The sequence below is a fragment of the Ictalurus punctatus genome, chromosome 3 (genome assembly GCF_001660625.3).
Source record: "Ictalurus punctatus breed USDA103 chromosome 3, Coco_2.0, whole genome shotgun sequence".
In the NCBI taxonomy this organism is placed as follows: Eukaryota; Metazoa; Chordata; class Actinopteri; order Siluriformes; family Ictaluridae; genus Ictalurus; species Ictalurus punctatus.
Genome location: NC_030418.2, coordinates 30,765,337 through 30,788,148, shown reverse-complemented (window position 1 = coordinate 30,788,148; position 22,812 = coordinate 30,765,337). Strand labels below are relative to the sequence as shown.

Here is a 22,812-nt window from a genome sequence, read left to right as displayed (position 1 = left end):
CGTGTACAGTTTTGGGTGTTCCATTTTTAATTTTACGAAAGCTTCAAGTGCGGTTAATTATTTGTCATGCTGTACGTGCTAATAGACGACCGCTTGAAGCCGTGGGCTGCGTCCGAATCCGCATACTTACCTAGCTGAAATGCATGTATTTTGCCTACTATATAGTAGGTAAGTACGCGGTTTGGGACGCAGCCGTGCTCTCTTGTTTGCCGTCAAACGGTCGAGCGCTGCCATGTGTGTACGTGTCCTGTCACAAAATGTGGTGAAGACTCTCACACGACGTTAATAGTGTGATTAAGGTGTGTACATGTCTGTAACGCACGTCGATAATGCGACTAAAATAGGAAGACTCCACACGTCTTAATTCCATTTGTGTTTACTTCGAGTATGACTTCAATCGGATTAAGGTCATCAACAATCGCTGTTTACATGCTAGTTTCTTAATCAGAGTATCGTCTTAATCGGGTTAATATCGGATTAATGTTGTCCATGTAAACACACTGACTGTTGAGATAGCGAAGTTTTCTTGAAGGAGGTGTTTGTTTCTGACACTGGAAAGTCTTCAGGATGGTGTGCTCTGCATTTTTTTGGTTTATGTTTGGTTTAATTTTACGAGATTGAGGAAAAAACAGAGCCTGGTGAGGGAACTGTTTATATCCGTTATAATGTAAGTGATCACAGGGAGCTAGCTTGTTTCATGGACGCTCCACACCATTATTGCATGTAACTATAAACAAATAAAAATGTTGTTCTTTAATAAATAAAAGTTATAACCATTGGCAATTTACTGTGACATAATATTTCATTTTTGATATTGAAGCTCTGAGCGTTGTTGAGTAATGGATCCCGATCCAGTACTGATTTTGTTCAGAAGCTGTTAAAAGGCTGTCCCCCCCCCGAGGTCTTGCCCGGTATGTTCAGTTGTCTCATGCAGTGTTTTCCCGGTCCTAGGGGTTGTTTCCTTTCATTTAGGCTCCTCCCTATGAAATATGGCTTGCTTTTTTTTTTTAATCACTGCGGTACATGCTCTTGTGCTCTTGTGTTTTGCAGAGGCGACTGGGAGATGCTGCAAAGAAAGCCATAAGCAAGCTCCAAGTGCGCACCATCAAGAAAGGCGACAAGGTGTGACCTGTGCTTTATCACTTATCTAAATCACGTCTCCAACTGTTTTTTACACTTTAGTGGTAAAGAATGGAATCTGCATTTAAAATATTTTGCAACGTTCTCGGGCATGTTTTAGGCATAATCTCGCTAATCTGCTTTAACCGTAGCGCCCATCCCTGCTTTTTTTATTTTGTTAAACAGTAGTAGCGCTGTAGTACAGTCATTATCCCAGCCTGTGCTCCATGTCAAAAAAAGCATATAAAAGCTGCAGCTATTGCCTTGTGTGCCATTTCTTCTCATTAGCCATGCTTCATGCCTTTTATTGTTGCACCGTCCCTGCCTTCTCAGCTTCTGGGAAATCTCCATTAGCCAAAACAAACAGATCCACACACGTTCACATAATTGCGCTCGTGGCTCTTGTTTCTAGGAAACAGAGTCAGAGTTTGACAACTGCGCTGTGTGCATCGAGGGCTACAAGGCCAACGACGTCGTAAGGATACTGCCATGTCGGTAAGCAATTCTGTATCCATCAGCCAAGCAATCAAATACATCAGTGATTTAGCTCCACCAGGATTTACCACCCATTTATATGTTAATTAAGGATATCGGTAGGACCGAAAGTGAATGTTTTGAATGCTCGTTAGAGAAACTCCAGTCTCCAGTGTGGTGCTCCATGGGGAAAAAAGCAAACGGTGTGAACCACGACCATTTAACCAATCACAGCAAGTAGGTGTCGCAACGTCCCCGTCAATCACTTGTCTCGTTAATTTATCGTCCCAACGGCGCGCCTTGAAACGCGTAGCGCTGTTCGACGTATTGACGTCATTTCCATCGGAACAGGAAGTCAGCGCAGGACATATCGAGTGGCTCCTCCCCCTTTTTAAAAAGCCAATCGCGTTTCGCTTGCCTCTCAGCCAGGAAAACGACAACTCTTCAGGTTCTGGAGAGCATTTTCTCGGACAGAAAAAAAATCTGATGATAATCCGAAGTGTAGAATGATGTCATCAAAATCGCTGGTCCGTATTGTTGGTAGCGAGCAACTGTAAATTCTGAACACGTACTGTATAGTAATGTGTACTTGTTTTGGAGCGCACTAGCTTACAGATAACCTTAAGGCGAGCGTATTCATACTATAACCCACAAAACTTCAAATGGCTCTAACTGTTACTCTAAATAGAGACAGTAGTTCAGAGAGAATCTTCCAATGTAGAACTTGCTAGAGAACAACAAGTCCATGGGGGTGGAGTCGGACTTGGGTGGTAGGCAGAGTCCAGCCAAAATTCCAATGGGGTGGAGTGTGTTTCAGGCCGGATATGTGTGTTTAATGGGTTGTTTTGTGTTGTAGAGCACTGTGTGGGTTAGGGGTTAGGGGTTAGTCTTTCTGGAGGAATTTTGTTTCCGTATTGATGATTAAATAGAGTTTTGACAAACCGTATTCAAACTAAAAAATCGGCATGCTTAAAAACAATGCAGCAAATACGTGCGTGTTTATTCACAAGTCAAAACCGATGTCTTCGTCTGTTCAGAGTCTACGGCTGTAGTGAAAAGTGGTAACATGAAGAGCGACTACAAGCGAAAACAAAACCGTGTCTTATTCATAGCCATAAAGTCGTCATTAATGGTTATGCATTAAAAGGTATGCGATTGACGTCATTCGTTCATGTTAGTTTTTTATCCAGGTTTTTTTTCCCCCAGAGTTTTTGTATGTAACCGCACCTCTACAGATATTAGTCGAATTCCCCGACAGCTAGCGTCATCTAAATTACACTAACCTTTAATATGGATGAGTTCATTTGAATAAAGAAAGAATAACAATGCGTTACAACTGGAAATAAAATAAATAAATAAACTTCTAGCAGGCCATCTGTATGGAGTTATCTGCTGTAGTACAGATCAGCTGATATATGTGCTGTGTTTCTCAGACATGTGTTTCATAAGAACTGCGTGGACCCGTGGCTGCAGGACCACAGAACCTGTCCAATGTGCAAGATGAACATCCTTAAAGCACTCGGCATCCCGGTAATCCTGCCGCTCTGTTATAATAACATACTTATCTGTCTTAATGAAATACTTTAAATGTCTTAGTTGATTTTGAAGTGTAGCGTCATTATTTTGATCGAACCGAAGCATGTCTAGTACACAAATCACAAGTGTAGCTGAAGTGGAGTGGTGGAAATGGATGACTCGTATTCGTCCCGCTCGCACTGCAATCCAAACATAGTGCAGCTGCCAGAAAGTGATTAGCTGTAACTTGAGATTTAAGACCTGGATTAGATGGTGTGGGCATGTTTTTTTTTGTTTGTTTGTTTGTTTGTTTGTTTTTTTTGCAGAAACAATGGAGCAAACATTAGGCAATGTTTGACGAGTATTATTTTACCAACTGCCACTGCGTTTAGTAATATTTCAAATATTTCTTGGAATGTTTGTGCTCAGCTCATGTTACACAACGTTGATTTAATTCTTGTGTTCACGTTGTCCTGCAAGGTGAATGCAGACTGCTCTGACGACGTCCCTCCTGACTACGAGCTGTCCGTCGGCGGCCCTCCCACCAACCCTGTGACCGGGGGCAGCGACGTGACCGGGAGCGAGAGCTCCATGGTGCTGGACCGCCTGCCATACCTTCACCACGAACCCGAGTCTCTCACACAGCTTGAAGTGGGACCTCGCATCGCCAGCAGTGAGTACTCAAAAAAAATATATATATATATTTAAAATCCAAAAATCAATAGTTGGAGTTATCCACCTAATTATTCCCTGTCCAAATGTATAAAGTACCACAAACTGGCTACCAGTCCAGTACCAAATGTTCTAATCATTGCTCAGTGGTTAAAACGTTGGATCAGAAGGTCGTAAGTTCAAATCAACCTAGTTTCCACTACTGGGCCCTTGAGCAAGGCCCTTAACCCTCAACTGCTCAGTTGTATAAATGAGATAAATGTAAGTCGCTCTGGATATGCGCATCCGCCAAAATTCCATAAATGTAAATGTGGTCCAATCAGGATTTAATGGTACTTGGGGGTGGAGTTAGCTGCACTGTTTGATTGGTTACACATACATCACAGTCTTTCATTACCATATAAACAGTCAGACGCAGATTAAAAACCCACAATAGTGCTGTTTTTTCTTTTTCCTCCTCTCCATTTTCTCTTTCTTTTTTCTTTTCTTTTCGTTAACGGCGTATTGAAGTGTAATCGTATTGTCCTTACTGACAGAATTGATCAGAACGTGAACAAGCAGCTTAACTGTGAACAGCCGGTGAGACAAAGGAGCAACTTTTATCCAAGCACGTCTTTCACGTATATTTAACTTAACAGTAGTGTTGATGATGTCATTAATTGAATTATTTGAATTTTAGCATGATATGTCTGAAATTTTATAAACTCTTCATTTCACAGCTGGAGCATGTATCTACAGAAGCCCTAAGAGGATTTTCTCGTTTTTACATCGCAAAAGTTGTTTACTCGTGATCTCGACTTGATTTTCCCGTCATCTCACAAAAGTCGTTTACTCGTGAGATCCACATCACAAAAGTCGTTTACTCGTGATCTCCACGTCGCAAACGGTGTTTACTCGTGATCTCCACGTCGCAAACGGTGTCTACTCGTGATCTCCACGTCGCAAACGGTGTCTACTCGTGATCTCCACGTCGCAAACGGTGTCTACTCGTGATCTCCACGTCGCAAACGGTGTCTACTCGTGATCTCCACGTCGCAAACGGTGTCTACTCGTGATCTCCACGTCGCAAACGTCGTTTTCTCGTGATCTCCACGTCGCAAACGTCGTTTTCTCGTGATCTCCACGTCGCAAACGTCGTTTTCTCGTGATCTCCACGTCGCAAACGTCGTTTTCTCGTGATCTCCACGTCGCAAACGTCGTTTTCTCGTGATCTCCACGTCGCAAACGTCGTTTTCTCGTGATCTCCACGTCGCAAACGTCGTTTTCTCGTGATCTCCACGTCGCAAACGTCGTTTTCTCGTGATCTCCACGTCGCAAACGTCGTTTTCTCGTGATCTCCACGTCGCAAACGTCGTTTTCTCGTGATCTCCACGTCGCAAACGTCGTTTTCTCGTGATCTCCACGTCGTTTTCTCGTGATCTCCACGTCGTTTTCTCGTGATCTCCACGTCGCAAACATCGTTTTCTCGTGATCTCCACGTCGTTTTCTCGTGATCTCCACGTCGCAAACGTCGTTTATTCGTGATCTCCACATCGCAAACGTCGTTTACTCGTGATCTCCACGTCGCAAACAAAAGCTGTTTACTCGTGATCTCGACTTAATTTTTTTCTGTATTCGACATAACATGTTGATTTTATTGTTCTGGAAGCAGCAAAAGCTTAGCGCAATCCTGCAGCATCATCGATGAAGGAATGAGTTTTTTTCCTTGATCAGGGACTCCCTCAAGCTGAAACGGCTCTACGTCTTTCAGTGATTCCGCCACTTCCACATTAGTGTCCGACACTTCAGAAGGAGGTCTACAATTTTTATCGTCTAAGACAACATAGCCACCATGGTTCTCCTCTGGGACACCCCTCTCTTTTAACGTGGAGATAAAGTCCATAGCTACGGTGGGCAATTATTACATTTGTGCTGGCGATGACTAAGAGGACAACGTACCTGCAACACCAGTCCCATTCAAGACCACTAGAAAACAACTTTTTTGTTATGTGGAGTTAACGAGACAAACGAAATGGTGATCACGAGAAAACAAGAAAAAACTAAATAACAACGCATCGCCTCTTAGGGCTCGTACGTATCCCTTTCAGAGATAAAACCAAATGAGAAGCTCCGGCTCCCAGGACAAGCAGATTTTGTGTTTTTGTCGTCTTTTATTCACAGCTAATCCGTGGACATGTAGGTTCAAAACCTCTTTTGGTTAATCACCTGGAGAGAAATGACAAATTTACTGAATTTCTATAAGTTTAATAGTCAAAATCTTTGGTCAAAGACTTCTGCTACATTTAAAACTTTGTTCAGTGATCGTAATCATATACTCATTTGTTTCCATTAGTCTGTATTAATCCACATAACTCGCTAACTAGCTATCTCTCCAGATGCAAAACCGGGGCTAGCGAATGAATTTACGATTTGTAAATAATTGGCTTGGGATCATGTGTCACAAGCTTCCCAAAGCATGAGAATAATTTGACGAAACAAAACAATAACATGTACAGTTACAGTCACAGCATGTGCAGGTTATCCAGTCCAGCGCTAATCGTCTGCGCAGCACGGAATTTCTAACATGCTAACGTGCGCTAATCAGGCCATGGCTCGGGGGTACGAGGTTGCCTGCTGAGCGTTTACTTTGGCCTGGTCCGCTTTCCTGTCAGCCGAGCCAAGATTCCATTCGAAGTAGTGTGAACACACACCCAAACCATTTTAATGAACACCATGTTCCTGAGAGAAGAGAGAGTGAATAGTTCCTTTATGTTCCCTTCTTCAAACGCCTCGATCAGTACTGGCGTGATGTAACCGATCGCTCGAGTGACTGTGTCCATTCAACAGCTTGCTTTAATCAGCGATGGCTCATTTTCTCTGGAGCTTGCTCCTTGTTTAACGAGTCCACGGTAGTTGTGCATTCATGTTCGGTGCCAGAAGGTTGATTTTAAAGCAAGGGCTAGGCACACATGGCAAGGGATAATGAATGTTTTCGCACTGACAGCATAGAAAACACCCCCTAATGTTAAATAACATTTTGATATAATTACATTAAGTGTTATGTAGTTCACAGCGGTATGCAGTTTGCATACGGTTTTATGGCATTTGAACAAGTTTCTAAACCAAGCACTGCTCAAAGTTGAGAGGGAGAGAGACCGAGAGAGAGAGACGGAGTTGGAGAGAGAGACAGAGTCGGAGAGAGACCGAGAGAGAGGGAGACACACACACACGGAGAGAGAGAGAGAGTAGAGAGATAGAGAGATAGAGAGAGAGACGGAGAGAGAGACACACAGAGAGAGCGTGAGAGAGAGAAAGACGGAGACATAGAGAGCGCGAGAGAGAGTAGAGGGAGAGACTGAGACAGACAGAGAGAGAGAGACAGAGTCGAAAAGAGAGAGACACATAAAGAGAGAGAAGGAGAGAGACAGAGACTGAGAGAGAGAGAGAGACGGAGAACGAGAGGGAGACAGACGGGGACAGAGGGGGAGAGAGATACACACACAGACAGAGAGAGATACACAAACAGAGAGCGAGAGAGAGACAGACAGGGACCGAGCGAGAGAGACAGACGGAGACTGAGAGAGAGAGAGAGAGAGAGAGACCGGGACAGAGAGAGGGAGACAGACAGGGACAGAGGGAGAGAGAGATACACAAACAGAGAGCGAGAGAGAGACAGACAGAGACTGAGAGGGACAGACAGGGACAGAGAGAGGGAGACAGACAGGGACAGAGGGAGAGAGAGATACACAAACAGAGAGCGAGAGAGAGACAGACAGAGAGAGAGAGAGAGACAGACAGGGACAGAGAGAGGGAGACAGACAGGGACAGAGGGAGAGAGAGAGACACAAACAGAGAGCGAGAGAGAGACACACAAACAGAGAGCGAGAGAGAGACAGACAGAGACTGAGAGAGAGAGAGAGAGAGAGAGAGACAGACAGGGACAGAGAGAGGGAGACAGACAGGGACAGAGGGAGAGAGAGATACACAAACAGAGCGAGAGAGAGACAGACAGAGAGAGAGAGAGGGAGACTGACAGGGACAGATAGAGGGAGACTGACAGGGATGGAGAGAGGGAGAAAGACAGGGACAGAGAGAGGGAGAAAGACAGAAAGATGGGGGAGAGAGAGCGAGAGACAGAAAGAGAGAGAGAGAGAGAGAGTTTTGGAGATTAAAATGTTATTAGGGCCTTCAGTGTAATTTTTGCAGCCAGGCTTGAACTCTACTAATACACAATCTGACCTGACTCAGAACAAGTTTCCACAGTTGCGCTCAGACAAAGGTTTGCAGCGTGTCTATCTGCAAACCATTCTAATAAGGAGCGTCATCGTCACTGCTCACATGCCTTCCCGTATTCCATCAAGTCTCATTCCATTGTCACTGACGTATAAGGAGAGGAAAAAGAGAGGCAGCTGGGAGCGCTTAGCCATCTGGTTGGATCCCTGCTGGTTTGCGAGTGTGTGTCTAAACGACTGCTAAAGCCACAAGTTTTTCTTCTATTCATTTGTGTGATGAAAGTCAGGGTGTTGAAGCCTGTTAAAGAAAGCGTATAGCTTTGATCACTGACAAGTAATCCTCCATTTTAGCAGAAGAAGCCTTTGTTTGTCACATATACATTACAGCACAGTGAAAGTCTTTTCTTCACACGTCCTTGTACAGTACTCTCACGAGAAAATAAACTCCGTGACTCAGTCAGCTTTTCTGAGCTGTTACTACAGTAACTGGTCTGAAAAATATCTTAGCCTCTTAAGAAGCTGGGCTCAGAGTGCAGGGTCAGCCATGATATGGTATTCCTGGAGCAGAAAGGGTTAGGGGTTCAAGGGCCAATCAATGGCAGCTTGGAGGTGCTGCGGCTTGAACCCATGACCTTCTGCTCAGTAACCCAGAGCCTTAACCATTGAGCCACCACTGCCTTCTTTAAATTATTATTTACATTCTTTTTGCACACTTATCTGGCCACAAGCTTCAGAGTCTTGAGAGTTGCAACCTGATCCTTTCCACACACTTGTACAGTACACTCACGAGAAAATAAACTCCATGACCCAGTCAGTTTTTTCTGAGCCACTACTACGGTAACTGGTTTGAGAAAATGTTTACAGCGTCACATCTTTATTAGAATTTTATATAAAATTGGGGTTCTTGATTTTTTTTTTTTTTTTCTTTTTTCATTTTGTAGCCATCACTCTTATTTACTTGTGAATGTGTGGAATAATATTCTGTCTATTTATTAGCTTTCTACCCGTGAACATTCTGTCGACAAAACACACAAGGTCCAAGTTTGCGTAATTTATAGGCGACTTGTTTGTGAGTTTTTGAGGTTTGGATTAAAACCTTAGGATCACAGACCCCTGGAGGTCCCCGGACCCCACTTTGAGAACGACTGGTGGACTTGACAGTAGATTTGACGTTTGATGTTCGTTCGTCTTCAGTGACCACGTTATCCTGTTTAGGAACGCCAAACATTCTGTGTTTACTCACTGCTTAAACTAGTCAATGTTTGTAGCATGAGCTATATCCTTCAAGCACTCGGCAGCATGAGCTTGATGGTCTCACAGGACTTGTTCGCCTGTATCTTGTCTTTGTCTGTGCCTGGTGTTTTTTTTTTTTTTATTATTATGTTGAGCTAACTTATCTCCTCTAGTCTTTAATAGCTACAAATATGCTGTATGCACATACTGTACTCTTTCCTGTGATCAACTGTCCAGACGTCTTGGCTAGATTTCTTTCTGTCTCTTCTCATGCTGTCGCTTCAAAGAACTGGTTTGTATGCTGTGGTTCAGTCTATTTTTTCTAAGTAAGGAATTGAACACATGGGGGAGCATTATCACATCGGCAGTGCTGGGGATTAAACCCTGATCTTCTGAGCAGTAACCCAGAGCCGTTGAACCAACACTGCCTGTATAATCAGCAGCAGCATGGCGTGATGCAGCCCAATGCAAGGCCCGAAGCATTTACTGCTCTTAGCCCACAGCAATTTGCCAACAAGTGCAATTTTTATTTATTAAAAATAAAACGTCTTACATTTTAACCCTTTATAATTAGACTTAATAGAAACTATCTTGTTTTAACATTATCACTTACATCCTTACTCTTTACAACTGATCCTACCTTATCGAGCCTGGGTTCTATCCATGGACAATCTAGAGATGCCGATTAGCCTACAACGCATGTCTTTTGGATTGGAGTACCAGGAGGAAACCCTCAAAGCACATGGAGAACGTGCAAACTCCATGCACACAGGGCGGAGGCAGGATTTGAACCCCCAATCCCGGAGGTGGAAGGCAAATATGCTAACCACTAAGCCATCTTGCCCTCTAGCCCTTACATTATAACAGCTATAAACATTCCCTCACTTCATAGTCAAAGGCTATATAATCATCCCCTGGTGGTAGTGTAGTTCTGCTGGTGGTGTTGGTAGAGTTCTGCTGCTGCTGCTGGTGGGGGTGGTGTTGGTGGAGTCCTGCTGGTGGTGGAGGTTTTGGTGGAGTCCTGCTGATGATGGAGTCCTGCTGGTGGTGGTGGTGGAGTCCTGCTGGTGGTGGTGGTGGAGTCCTGCTGGTGGTGGGGGTGGTGGAGTCCTGCTGGTGGTGGGGGTGGTGGAGTCCTGCTGGTGGTGGGGGTGGTGGAGTCCTGCTGGTGGTGGGGGTGGTGGAGTCCTGCTGGTGGTGGGGGTGGTGGAGTCCTGCTGGTGGTGGAGTCCTGCTGGTGTGGGTGGTGTTGGTGGAGTCCTGCTGGTGTGGGTGGTGTTGGTGGAGTCCTGCTGGTGGGAGGGTGTTGGTGGAGTCCTGCTGGAGGTGGGGGTGGTGTTGGTGGAGTCCTGCTGGAGGTGGGGGTGGTGTTGGTGGAGTCCTGCTGGTGGGAGTGGTGTTGGTGGAGTCCTGCTGGAGGTGGGGGTGGTGTTGGTGGAGTCCTGCTGGAGGTGGGGGTGGTGTTGGTGGAGTCCTGCTGGAGGTGGGGGTGGTGTTGGTGGAGTCCTGCTGGTGGGAGTGGTGTTGGTGGAGTCCTGGTGTTGGTGGAGTCCTGCTGGTGGGAGTGGTGTTGGTGGAGTCCTGGTGTTGGTGGAGTCCTGCTGGTGGAGGGGGTGGTGTTGGTGGAGTCCTGCTGGTGGTGGGGGTGGTGGTGGTGGTGGTGGTGGAGTCCTGCTGGTGGTGGGGGTGGTGTTGGTGGAGTCCTGCTGGTGGTGGGGGTGGTGTTGGTGGAGTCCTGCTGGTGGTGGGGGTGGTGTTGGTGGAGTCCTGCTGGTGGTGGGGGTGGTGTTAGTGGAGTCCTGCTGGTGGGGGTGGTGTTGGTGGAGTCCTGCTGGTGGTGGGGGTGGTGGTGGTGGAGTCCTGCTGGTGGTGGAGTCCTGCTGGTGGGGGTGGTGGAGTTCTGCTCGTGGTGGCGGTGGTGGTGTTCTGCTCGTGGTGGCGGTGGTGGTGTTCTGCTTTCGGTGGTAGAGTTCTGCTGGATGTGTTGGTGGAGTTCTGCTGGTGGTAGTGGAGTTCTGTACTTTTTCTTTATTAGTGTACCATTTCCCAGGCTTAAAAAGTGGTGCAGTGTTCTTAGCTTTTGCTTGCATTTACTTTTACCTCCACATGCATCAGCATTCTGGCTCTCCGGCAGGTTTTAATGTGTCCCATCCTTTCATTGTGATATAACCGTTTTGTTTGTTTTGCTGAGCGGGAAAATCATCGTGGATTCACTAACAGTGACAACCTTGCAAACTCTGCATTGCACCAGAGCCCCTGAAAAATATTCAGCTCTTATGTTCTCACACAGTACTGCTTTACACTGATGCAGTGCTCATATCATCCCAGAGCAGCGGCCTCAACCCATGAAGAGAATTTCTCTGGGGGTTTTTTTGTTTGTTTGTTTTTTGTTGTTGTTTTTTTTTTTTTTTTACACAAAGATGACAAGCTCAGAACTCGCTTAAGGCAGAATTCCCAAAAGTCCATTTTCAGATTCTTGTATTGAAGGCTCCTCCTGTAATTTTGAATAAATGAAGGCACCACATCTTCGTGTTATTAGGCCATACTTTTGATTCTAGCTCGTGTATTTCCTCCTTTTCTCTTGCTCCTGAGTATCCTGTTTGTGCGCCAGTATTCTGAGCTACATAGATGTAGGTCAGATAGCATTTTAGGCCACAGCAGGAGCGGATGTGGACACGCCAAAGGCACTGCATGACCTGGTTTTTCACTGTAGATTCAGTCTGATGATAATCCCTATGAGATCTCTGTTCCATGTTAATATTCCCTCATAAAGTGCTTATACTGTACACTCACCGTCCACATTAATAGGAACACCTGTATACCTGCTCGTTCATGCAATTATCCAATCAGCCAAACATGTGGCAGCAGCACAAAGCATAAATAAGCATGCAGATACAGGTCAAGAGCTTCGACTAATGGGGAAAATGTGTGATCTCTGTGACTTTAACCATGTCATGGTTGTTTGGTGACAGATGGGCTGGTTTGAGCATTTTAGAAATTGCTGATCGCCTGGGATTTTCACGCATAATGGTGCAAAAAAAAAAAAAAAAAACCCATTGAGTGGGAAACAGTTCTGTGAGCGGAAACACCTTGTTGATAAGAGAGATCAGAGGAGAATAACCAGATTGGTTCAAGCTGCCAGGAGGGATATAGTAACTCAAATAATCACTTTTTACCACCGTGGTGAGCAGAAAAGCATTTCAGAACGCACAACATATCAAACCTTGAGGTGGATGGGCTACAGCAGCAGGAGACCACATCAGGTTCCACTCCTGTCAGCCAAGAACATGAATCTGAGGCTATCATGGACACAGACTCACTGTATATGGTCAGTTAAAGATTAGAAAAAAGCATCACCTGGTCAGAGATCACAATTTTTCCCTATTCTGATGTTAGCTGTGAACATTACCCAAAGCTCTTGTCCTGTATCTGCATGATAACTACGTTACGTTGTTTTCATCAGGTCCGACACTGTTCAGATACCTTACACGAAAAATGAGGGTAGACACCATGATATTAAATCAAAACAAATTTACAGTAATTGAATGTAATCATTACAATTGGGACTGTTCATGCAACAATATAGTAGCGTCCTATTAAATTGATTTCAATTCATGCCATTGTCTTGTTTTATATCATCGTATTAGTCATTTTTAATTTTCTTTTTTAACCTGTCTGCTGCTATTATGTTACATCATATTACATTTGACAACACTGAGGGGGGACATGTTATTTTCTTCTTCCGTCCTTATTTTCTAACTGTGATTTGGGAAGCCCAGAAAATCAATAAGCAGCTGCATAACCCGACTCTGACTACAAGCTTGAAGTACCATGGAAATGGTTTTAGACCTCAATTCCACATGGACATTCTCACTGTGGTTGCTGGGACTACAGTTGCTGTGATGGCCTTGGGACTGCAATCACCACATACAGTTTTGCAGTCAGGTCTCCTTTAGTGAACAGTGGACTAGTTCAACAAAACAGACTTCATATAAACACCATAATGAATTTTCTTTTACTTTCACACTATCCGTTGTTACCCAGATGAGGACGGGTTCCCTTCTGAGTCCGGTTCCTCTCAAGGTTTCTTCCTCATATCATCTTAGGGAGTTTTTCCCTCAACACCGTCACCAGCATCTCGCTCAATAGGGATAAATTCACACACTTAAAATCTGTATCTTGTGTTTATGTTTCTGTAAAGCTGCCTTGAGGCAATGGCCATTGTTAAAAGCACTAAATAAATAAAATTGAATTGAAATTGAGTTTAGAAAGCTCAAAAGAGCAAGAGTATTAACAGAGTATTAGGTATTTCCTTATCCCACAGTGGTTTAAAAGGGGTGTGGAAATGTGGTTAGAGTGCAAACAGCAGGTCTAGCCATGACAGTAGAACTAAAAAGGAGCGCCAGGAGGATTACAGTTATGTTCTTTCATGAATCATTGATGAATGAGGTGCTGTATTTATTGTTTTACTAAAATTTATCCAAGCCGCTGCCCAGATGTTACGTGTTCCAGTCATTATACATCAGCACAGACACGCATTCTTACTCTATTGTGTATTTTCCTGTACAGCACATGATGATGATGATGATGATGATGATGATGCTGCTTTATTGTACTTTGCCACGAGATGACACCGGCCGATTCAGACATAATGAGCAGATGAGTTCAACATCACTTGTTATTTCTGTGAGAAGTTAGCGGACATCAGTGGCAATGTGATATCGGTCAGGTTTCGCTGTTTGCTCCTCAAGTCAAAAGAGCTTCTTTTCTCACTCAACATTTTTCAGTGGCGGTTCATGCATTATTAATAAGGAATCCGACCCAATATCAGAAAACTTTGGACTCAAAGTCCCAGAATGCCCTGCAGCTATGCAGCAACTGAGTTACTCCAGAGACTTGGCTCAGCTAATTAGCAATCTACTACATGACGAGTGCGGCAGAGTTAGCGCAAACGTCATAGCTTTGGAAGCGGATCGGTTTGAGCAGAACGTACAGATAAGGAGGTTAGAGAGCATGACGGACTAAAGCGCCGCTATATATATATAAACACAGGATACAGATTTTAAGTGTGTGAGTTTATCCCTATTGAGCGAGCCGGTGGTGAGGGAAAAACTCCCTAAGATGTTCTGAGGAAGAAAGCTTGAGAGGAACCGGACTCAGAAGGGAACCCGTCCTCATCTGGGTAACACCGGATAGTGTGAAAGTAAAAGAAAGTTCATTATGGTGTTTATATGAAGTCTGTTTTGTTGAACTAGTCCACTGTTCACTAAAGGAGACCTGAGTGTAAAACTGCATGTTGTAATTACAGTCCCAAGACCATCGCAGCAACCGTAGTCCCAGCAACCACAGCGAGAACGTCCATGTGGAATTGAGGTCCAAAGCCATTTCCATGGTACTTCAAGCAGTACCATCCTAATTAATCTCCAGTCTGTAGCCTCCAGTTGACGAGAGCTCCATCCAGAGATAGGGCATCAGGATGGATCAGGCAGGTCCGGAGAGCAGAAAGAGTCAGGATCACTGGCATCTCCATAATATCATGTGTGGGTCGACAGAAGAGAGGGAGAGGGAGGTAAAGAGAGGGAGAGATTATTATGTATGCTTACTATCCCGTGATTGATAAGACTGTGTACTTTGTGTAAAAGAAAGTCTGTTCATGGTAAGCTTGAGTAAACAAATATGTTTTCAGCCTGGACTTAAACACTGAGACTGTGTCTGAGTCCCGAACACTAATTGGAAAGCTGTTCCATAACTGTGGATCTGTTCCATATCTTCTAGATTGAGTGTTAATTATAAAGATTAATATGTTTGATTTTTCCTAGAAATAGTCAGCTATCTGTTCCATAAGCTCTTTCTGATCCACGGTTCTCGTTGTTGTGCCCGTTTCACTTATTGTTTACTTGGTTCTTTACCTGGTTTCATGTTTCCTGCGATTTTCTGCTCTTTCTGCTCTCCTCCAGGTGAGCACCAGCCTCCTCTGAGCAGCGACTCGGACACGTCACTCATCCTGCCGCTGGAAGTTAGCCTGTCTGACGTCGAGCTTTCTGCTGAAGCTGAGCAAGAAGAGGCCAAGTCCTGAGTCGCACAGCCTGGATGCTACAGAGGCACAGCTTCGGAGGGGGCTCCTATGGAGCTAAATATAGACCAGGACCAGGATGGAGGGGGGGGAATAAAGAGGAAACAAAAAGAACACGAGCAATACTTTTCCCCCATACGACCTCGTTGAGTCACAAAAAAAAAAGGGTCTTCATATCTCGCTCTCTCTGGTCACACCAGGTCGGTCTTGATGTCTCTTCTTTATTAGTTTTGCATTGCCACATTGGAAAAAGCACACAGAGTTTCAAGATGCCAGATTTGACAGCTCTGCCTTTTCAAATTTTCTTGTAGGATCACTGCCACTGTACACACATATATTCCAGAGTGGATATATCTAATTTATATACACACACGAGTATGTACAGCGTCTGAAGCAGTCCGAGTGCAGTCCAATCAACTGAAAAAAAACAATGTTCTGTCGTGTCTCAAGTGGTCCCTTGAGATGTCACCAGTGCTCAACCTTTCTAGAATTTTAAATTTTTTTCCCAATCTGGCTGCGTCAAACAGCGCTTTTGCCGTCCACGTGGTGCGTTTTTTTCGAAACCCCCAAGCGCAACCATCATCAAGAGAGTGAGATATCGAGAAACGTAGATTATTCCAGAAACGTGTTTGCGTATTATTGAGAACGTTGGGATTTTTTTTGTTGTCGTTAACTTAAAGAAGCCAGTTTGCTTGCTCAACACATGATTTCTCCGTCCGTAAAAATGTGAACTTCGCTTTTAGGGATTTTTGTATTCTGAAGTGCCACTCGAGCTCGTGAAGCTGAGTTTTCCTCGCGTTCATCCTGTCGTGCCATAGAAGACAGGCAGGTCTTTACTCAGTGTGAGGATGAGCAGCGATCACGTTGAATGTTTCCTTTTTCTTTCCTATGGTTTTTTTTTTTTTTTTAACCACGTCTGAGGATTTCAGTACGAGCACTACTCGACCGCGTCGTCTTCTGCTTCTTTCCGAAGCATCCTCACGTACCAAGTCTCCCTTCCTCCTCACAAAGGCTTAGAGCCCTTGGCCAAAAGTCAAAACTTTTTGATACGCAAGCGTGTCTGCGGTTTTCCAGCATGGAAGCGTGAGCTTGAATAGAATCGTCGTAGATTAACGTCACTCATTAAAGTCGGGTTTTATTTTCGAATCGCGCATCGCATATAGGAGAGCACAAGTCTAATGAACGACTTTTATTTTAATATCAAAGTTTTATTTTTCTAAAAAGAAAAAAAAAAAAATCAAAGAAATGAACAGGCCCTGTTTACAGTCAGCAAGGAGGTCGGTGAAATAGACGAATCAGTCTCCCATTTTTGCATTTTTCCAATTTCATTTAATCATCCAAAGAATAGTGCATTATTTATTGCGTGTCTGTGTACAAGTTTAGTTTGAGCACATGCCCATGTGTGGTCTGAATCTGTAACTATGTCCTTTTCTACAGCAGGTGTTTTAACCCAACCTTTATTCCAGCATTCACGTCAGTTAGTGCATCGGTGTTTATTTTTGCCCCCCCCCATACACATCATGTTTTAGAACCCCGACAAAAGCAAGTGTTTCCTTTTTTCCCCTGAGCTTTTTCTGTGCTATCGTGTATTTTCCACACAGGCTCTCGAACCACAATGCATTTGACTGCCTGGAACCTTCGTGTGTTTATTTGAGCACTGAGTAAGTGCTGAAAGGAGTGTACCGGGAGGAGCTGTGTGCTGGCGGTGGGGATTTATGAACCTCTGACAAGTTGCCCATTTAACAACAAATGAAATAAAACCACTTTCGTTCATTTGTTCAGTGGTGTCAAACTTTTGGGTCTTGACATACTGTAGCGTTAAACAGCACTGCAGATGATTGGCCGAGAGTGATGTCACTGGAAAAGGGAACTCAGAACTCACAATGATGTCATTTTCGACCTGTGCGTTCGAACTGCAAAGAAGATTAAAGAATTATAATGAATCTTTATTAATCACAGCACACTGAAATTCTTTTCTTCGCATACCCCAGCATGTCAGGAAGCTGGGGTCAGAGCGCAGGGTCAGCCATGATACAGCGCCCCCGGAGCAGAGAGGGTTAAGGGCCTTGCTCAAGGGTCCAACAGTGCAGCTTGGTAGTGCTGGAGCTTGAACCCCCGACCTTCCCATCAGTAACCCAGAGCCGTAACCACTAAGCCAGCACTGCCCCACCACTGTGTAGAATCGATATTTTGTTTACTGTTGATGCTGAGCAGCCATGTTCACTTGATCTCACTTGCTGAACTCGGAGGTTGAGGAGACCGTCACGCGTTCTCAAGTAGGAATTTGTGGGAGTGTTTTTTTTTTGTTTTTGTTTTTTTTGTAGTATAATACATACTACGATATGAAGAAGCGATACTGGGGCTGTTCTAAACACCCTCTAGACTTGATTTCCAGTTGTGCCGATATATCCCAGACACATCAAAAACACATCATCACCAGTGATTAAGAAATCAGCAAATGCCTTTGGAGGACAAACTAAAAGTTTGTTAGTTAGCACATTGTCCAGTCAAAGTACAAATAATAATAATAAAAAAAACTGCAGACAAGAGCACCATGTGTTTAGTGGAGTTTTTTAATGCCTCCACCACTACTTGATTTTGCGTTGTCCATGCATCCATCCCAGATCCTCATTAGTGCTGTATCACAAGAACAAGTGCTTCAATGTTTGTAGGATTTCTATGTAAATATCATTGCAACCGGCAGATTTAGAACCGATTTAGATTTTGGAATGGATCCAGACAGGGTCAAGGTCATAGCAAGTTCACATGTCCAGTAGCATTACGGACTTCAACTATTTAAAATAACGAATCATGCCGTCTTCAATGTTTGTGTGTAACAATTTTGCCCCACTTCTTGCTTATTATGCCATTGTTAAGACTTCCTGATATAATGCAACCGGAATAGTTTGATTTTTGAGTTATTGATCTCAACGTTATCAGTGATATCACCACCAGCTGTTACTAAACGCACAGTGAACTGAATTATTAAGCAAAACGATACTCGTTTGGTCCGGTTTCTGTCGACGCCACTCTCGGCCATGTATTAAAATCTATCTACCAGCACAAACAGCTTTTTACGGCACAGATTAACACTGACGTTTGACTCGGTTTCTTGTTCGGGTGCCAGCTTCACAGAGCTACATGATGACGATATTAGGAGGATAATTAACAGCTTGTGTTGAGTTTAGTCCTCAACAGTCAGTCAATAAGCAGAAGATATTGTAATGTGCTTTCTTTGAGATTCTTATAGGTTTTGGTTTTCCCCCTACTCATTTTGAATCGTTCTTTATATTTAAACGTAAAGCCTTGCTCTCCGCAAGGTGTCTTCATTTAAGTGTCATATTATAGGATTGTTACTGTTACTATGTTATTAATATGTTCTCGTGGTGCTCATCGTGTAATTTATCATGAAAAGTAACTTTTTTTTTCCCTGTTGACCCGTCACAGAGCTTGCCGTAATTCAGGCTGCGTATTTGCGAACCTGTGATCTGCTCTGGAGTCTTAGATTAGGTTATGTAATCGCACAGGGTTCAGCATCTTTCGCCAAATCCTCTTCACTCTTCAGTCTGACACACGGCTTACTCTCTCTCTCTCTCTGTGTGTGTGTGTGTGTGTGTGTGTGTGTGTGTGTGTGTGTGTGTGTGTGTGTGTGTGTGTGTGTGTGTGTGTGTGTGTCTTTACAAACGCAGCCCTTGTGAGCCAGTAAGAGGTCTATCTTGAATGAAACGATAAGACGATTGTAGCATCTACATGTGCATGCTTTGTTTTGTGTGTTTATCTCGTGTGTTAACTCCATTGCTGGTGCTCGAATGTTCAGCATTTCCACTAATAATCCATGCGTTACTTCCCACAATTCTTTTAGTGACCTAAACACAATTGCTCCATCTTCATACTTAGATTGCGAAAGTTACTGATACACAGCCGGTTTGATTGGAAGAGTCATGAGTCATGTAGCATTTCGTGCAAAAGTGGTTTCAGTGATAATTACGGTAAATCAGAGACCCTGGGAGGCAGTACGATGGCACAATCTTGCTTTTTTGTTTGTTTATTTGTTGTTCTTTTTTAAGTTAAATAATAACGGGCCTCATTTTTCAATCTTGGGTAAGTTGTTTCAATGTTCTGGTAAGCCAAAACCAAAGAATAATTTTTTTTTTTTTTTTTTTGGTTAAGATTTTCCTGATACCCTTGTGTGTTCAGGGAAAAGCTCATTTACATTTACATTTAGTGACACCCACTTTCAGAATCGCTGAGATTTTCACGCTGTACGGCTGGAATACGGAAGTGGACACTACTCAATTGCCTGTAGACGAAGTACACACTACACAGTCTTTCACTTGGAGAAATCCCAACTGAAGTGCGCCCCATTCCCAAATCCCACTTTCTCACGAAAAATAAGACGTGAGAGCTGTCACGACTATTTGTAATACCGTACGCCGGTAGGAATCGTGTCGTGTTCGTTTTTATTTTTGCCACTCCTAACAACCATTTGACTATGGCATGTCAAACTATTTCTTATAGAAACAATTGTGTGTTTACGTTATGCTCTCTTACTCTCGCGTACGTAGACGGATGATAAACTGGATTCAGGGATCTGCTGCACATGAGATCAAGATATATGTTTTTCAGCGCTGTGCATGCGGCTAATCGCTGACGGGGGTCACACTGCACAATTCGTCACTTAGAAAATCAAACATGCTTGAAAATATCAGCACCTCGGCGATCGCCGAGATGAAGGATGTAGTTGCGAAGCGCCAGAATGAGTCCATGACTGGATCATCGGGGTTAAAATCACGCAGTGTGCGCTAGTACTAAATGGTGAAAGAGCGCCTCCTAACTGCAAAATCTTCCAATAACACAGCTCAGCCAGTGCAGCATGTCAGCTACCATAGACACACACTGACTCTGGCTTCTTTTATAGGGAGTCATTACTTTTATCCTCATTTAATACCTAATTTTATTTGTCTTAATTTATGGGTTTGTTCTGGATTGCTTTCTTTCAAGTCATTAACATGAAATGGCTAACAATTTTCAGTACCTTTAATGAGTGCAGTTCGGATGAAATCTGCCAAATCACAATAAGCCATTTAAACTTTGCAGCGTAATCTGTGTAGAAAATTGCAGGAACTTGTCAGTTATACCATCTGGAGCCAATTAATCGAGTTTCAAATGAGTGAGTCACCTTGCACGTAAATTTCATACAAGAAAAATACAAATGTTTTTCCCGACTAACCACGTTTTTTATTTAAAAAAATTTAGGAATACCGCATTTCTCGTGTAAATGCTCCTGCGACCGATTTTATGAATAATTCTATTCATATCCAGTTTGATAAATGAGGCCCAATAGGAGTGTAAGCAATAGTGTGCCATTGTACCGTAGCTTCCTTTCGGCACTTACACCACTGCAGTCCTCTACATTTCATCATCTTATCATTTCAGTGCTCCTTATTTCAGTTAAGTTTGTGTACACGCCCTTTCAGAAAAGCACTTTATCTCCGTGAAGGAGAAACAGATACAAGAAACACACAGTCCTCCTGATTTAAACTCAGCAGGGTGGTTGCTAATCCTGTAGCATTAGTTACTTACTCTAGGGCTACCGGTTTACATATGGCACACGTTTAGGAGATTGTATCAGCGCTACAACCAGTCGTAAGTTTATTCCCCTTGAATGACCTTGGGTTTTAAAGATTGTTAAACAACTTGTATACATTATCCAGCGGAGTTCAACAGTATTGCTATTTTGTTATATAGAGGACAGTGTAAATATATTCAGCCATCTTGGTATACGGTTCTAGTACAATGTTGCACGTGTTTGAGTCTTTGATTGTGAGGTACAATAAATTTTATTGCATTTTTTTTCCAAATCTGTGTGTTGAGTCTTGTGTTATTTGTTTTATCATATAGAGTGTACAGATGTATTACATCATCACTGGTCTTGTTAATACATCAGGGTTTACAGTCCATTCTGAAAGAATTCGAACGGCAAGGCGTATACTTTTGTTTTTGCTATACACTGAAGACATTTGGGTTTGAGATGAAATGAATATGAGATGATGGATCAGAATTTCAGCTTTCAGTTCCTGATAGTTACATCTAAATAAGTTACATTTAAAGTGAATGTCTGCTCTTGGTTTGAGCAGTGCGTTTCTCCTGTGAAGGCTGCATTTGTTGTTAAAAGGGATAAACCCAAATGAAGTCCAGAGAGCTGTCTATGGGAGAAAAGCAAGCGATTCTGAAGCTGAGAAAAGATGGATCAATCGATTAGAGCCATTGCACAAGCATTGGGCTTAGCCAATACAACAATTTGGAATGTCCTGAAAAAGAAAGAAACCACTGGTAGTCATCAAACAGACCGGCCAAGGAAAACAACAGCATTTCATGACAGAAACATCGTTAGAGCTGTGAAGAAAAACCCAAAAACAACAGTCAGTGACATCATCAACAACCTCCAGAGGGCAGGGGTGAAGGTACCACAATACTCCATTCAAAGAAGACTTCAAGTGCAGAAATATAGCAGCCATACCACAAGATGCAAACCACTCATCAGCAGTAAGAATCAGATGATGAGCTACAAAATGAGCTACAAGATTAACCTCTACCAAAGTGTAGAGAAAGAAAGGATTTGCTCATGAGCTCATCTGTGAAGCATGGTGGAGGTAGTGTCATGGCTTGGGCTTGCGTGGCTGCTTCTGGAACAGCCTCACTAGTCTTTATTGATGATGTAACTCATGATGGTAGCAGCAGAATGAATTCAGAGGATTACAGAAATAATCTGTCTGACAATTTACAGAAATGTATCCAGTCTAATCGGGAGGAACTTTATCTTGCAGCAAGACAATGATCCAAAACACAACAACTCAACAAAGCACTTTATCATGGGGAAAATGTGGATGGTTTTAAGACTGGCCAAGTCAATCACCAGACCTTAACCAAATTGAGCAGCATCTCAACTCCTGAAGAGGAGACTGAAGGTAGAAACCCCCTGAAACAAACAACAGCTGAAAGAAGCTGCAGTAAATGCCTGGAAAAGCATCACAAAACTAAAATGCAACAGTTGGGTGATGTCAGTGGGCTTGATGCAGTTATTGCAAGCAAGAAATACGCAACCAAATATTAAGTGTTATTTACTTTTAAGAACTTTATCTGTTACAATACTTCTGCTCAGCAAAAAATTGTGCCATGTTCTAAGTTGTTTAACACTACTAGGTATAAATATACAGAAATGAAAGCTGAAATTCTGATCTATCACCTCATTTTCAGCTTTTAATCTCAAACCCAAATGTCTTCAGTGTATGTCTAGAAAATCTGCAAAAGTAGACTGATTAAACGCATTTATTTAGAGATGTTTCGAGATTCAAAAAATGTTGAATATTCGACTAAAATTCAGCTGAATTGTGTAAAGGTCCAGTTACATAAACGTTCTTGTTTACAAAAATCCAGATAAGCAACTAACTCAAATGAATGGCGACAACAGTTCCCTTTTAATGCTTACTGGTGGTTTTGTTTTGAGCTTAAGGT

The 22,812-nt window shown here is 43.2% G+C and overlaps 1 protein-coding gene across 1 annotated transcript in view; it reads left to right on the top strand.

Annotated features, from left to right (window-relative positions):
• Positions 1 to 21,158, top strand: part of rnf150a (ring finger protein 150a) — a 34,720-nt gene extending 13,562 nt beyond the window's left edge. The window contains exons 3-7 of the mRNA XM_017463596.3: positions 1,051 to 1,122; positions 1,532 to 1,614; positions 3,027 to 3,123; positions 3,589 to 3,781; positions 15,182 to 21,158. Of these exons, the coding sequence (XP_017319085.1) occupies positions 1,051 to 1,122; positions 1,532 to 1,614; positions 3,027 to 3,123; positions 3,589 to 3,781; positions 15,182 to 15,300 (564 nt within the window). The 3' untranslated portion in view covers positions 15,301 to 21,158. The remainder of the gene's footprint in view (positions 1 to 1,050; positions 1,123 to 1,531; positions 1,615 to 3,026; positions 3,124 to 3,588; positions 3,782 to 15,181) is intronic.
• The last annotated feature ends 1,654 nt before the right edge of the window (positions 21,159 to 22,812 follow it).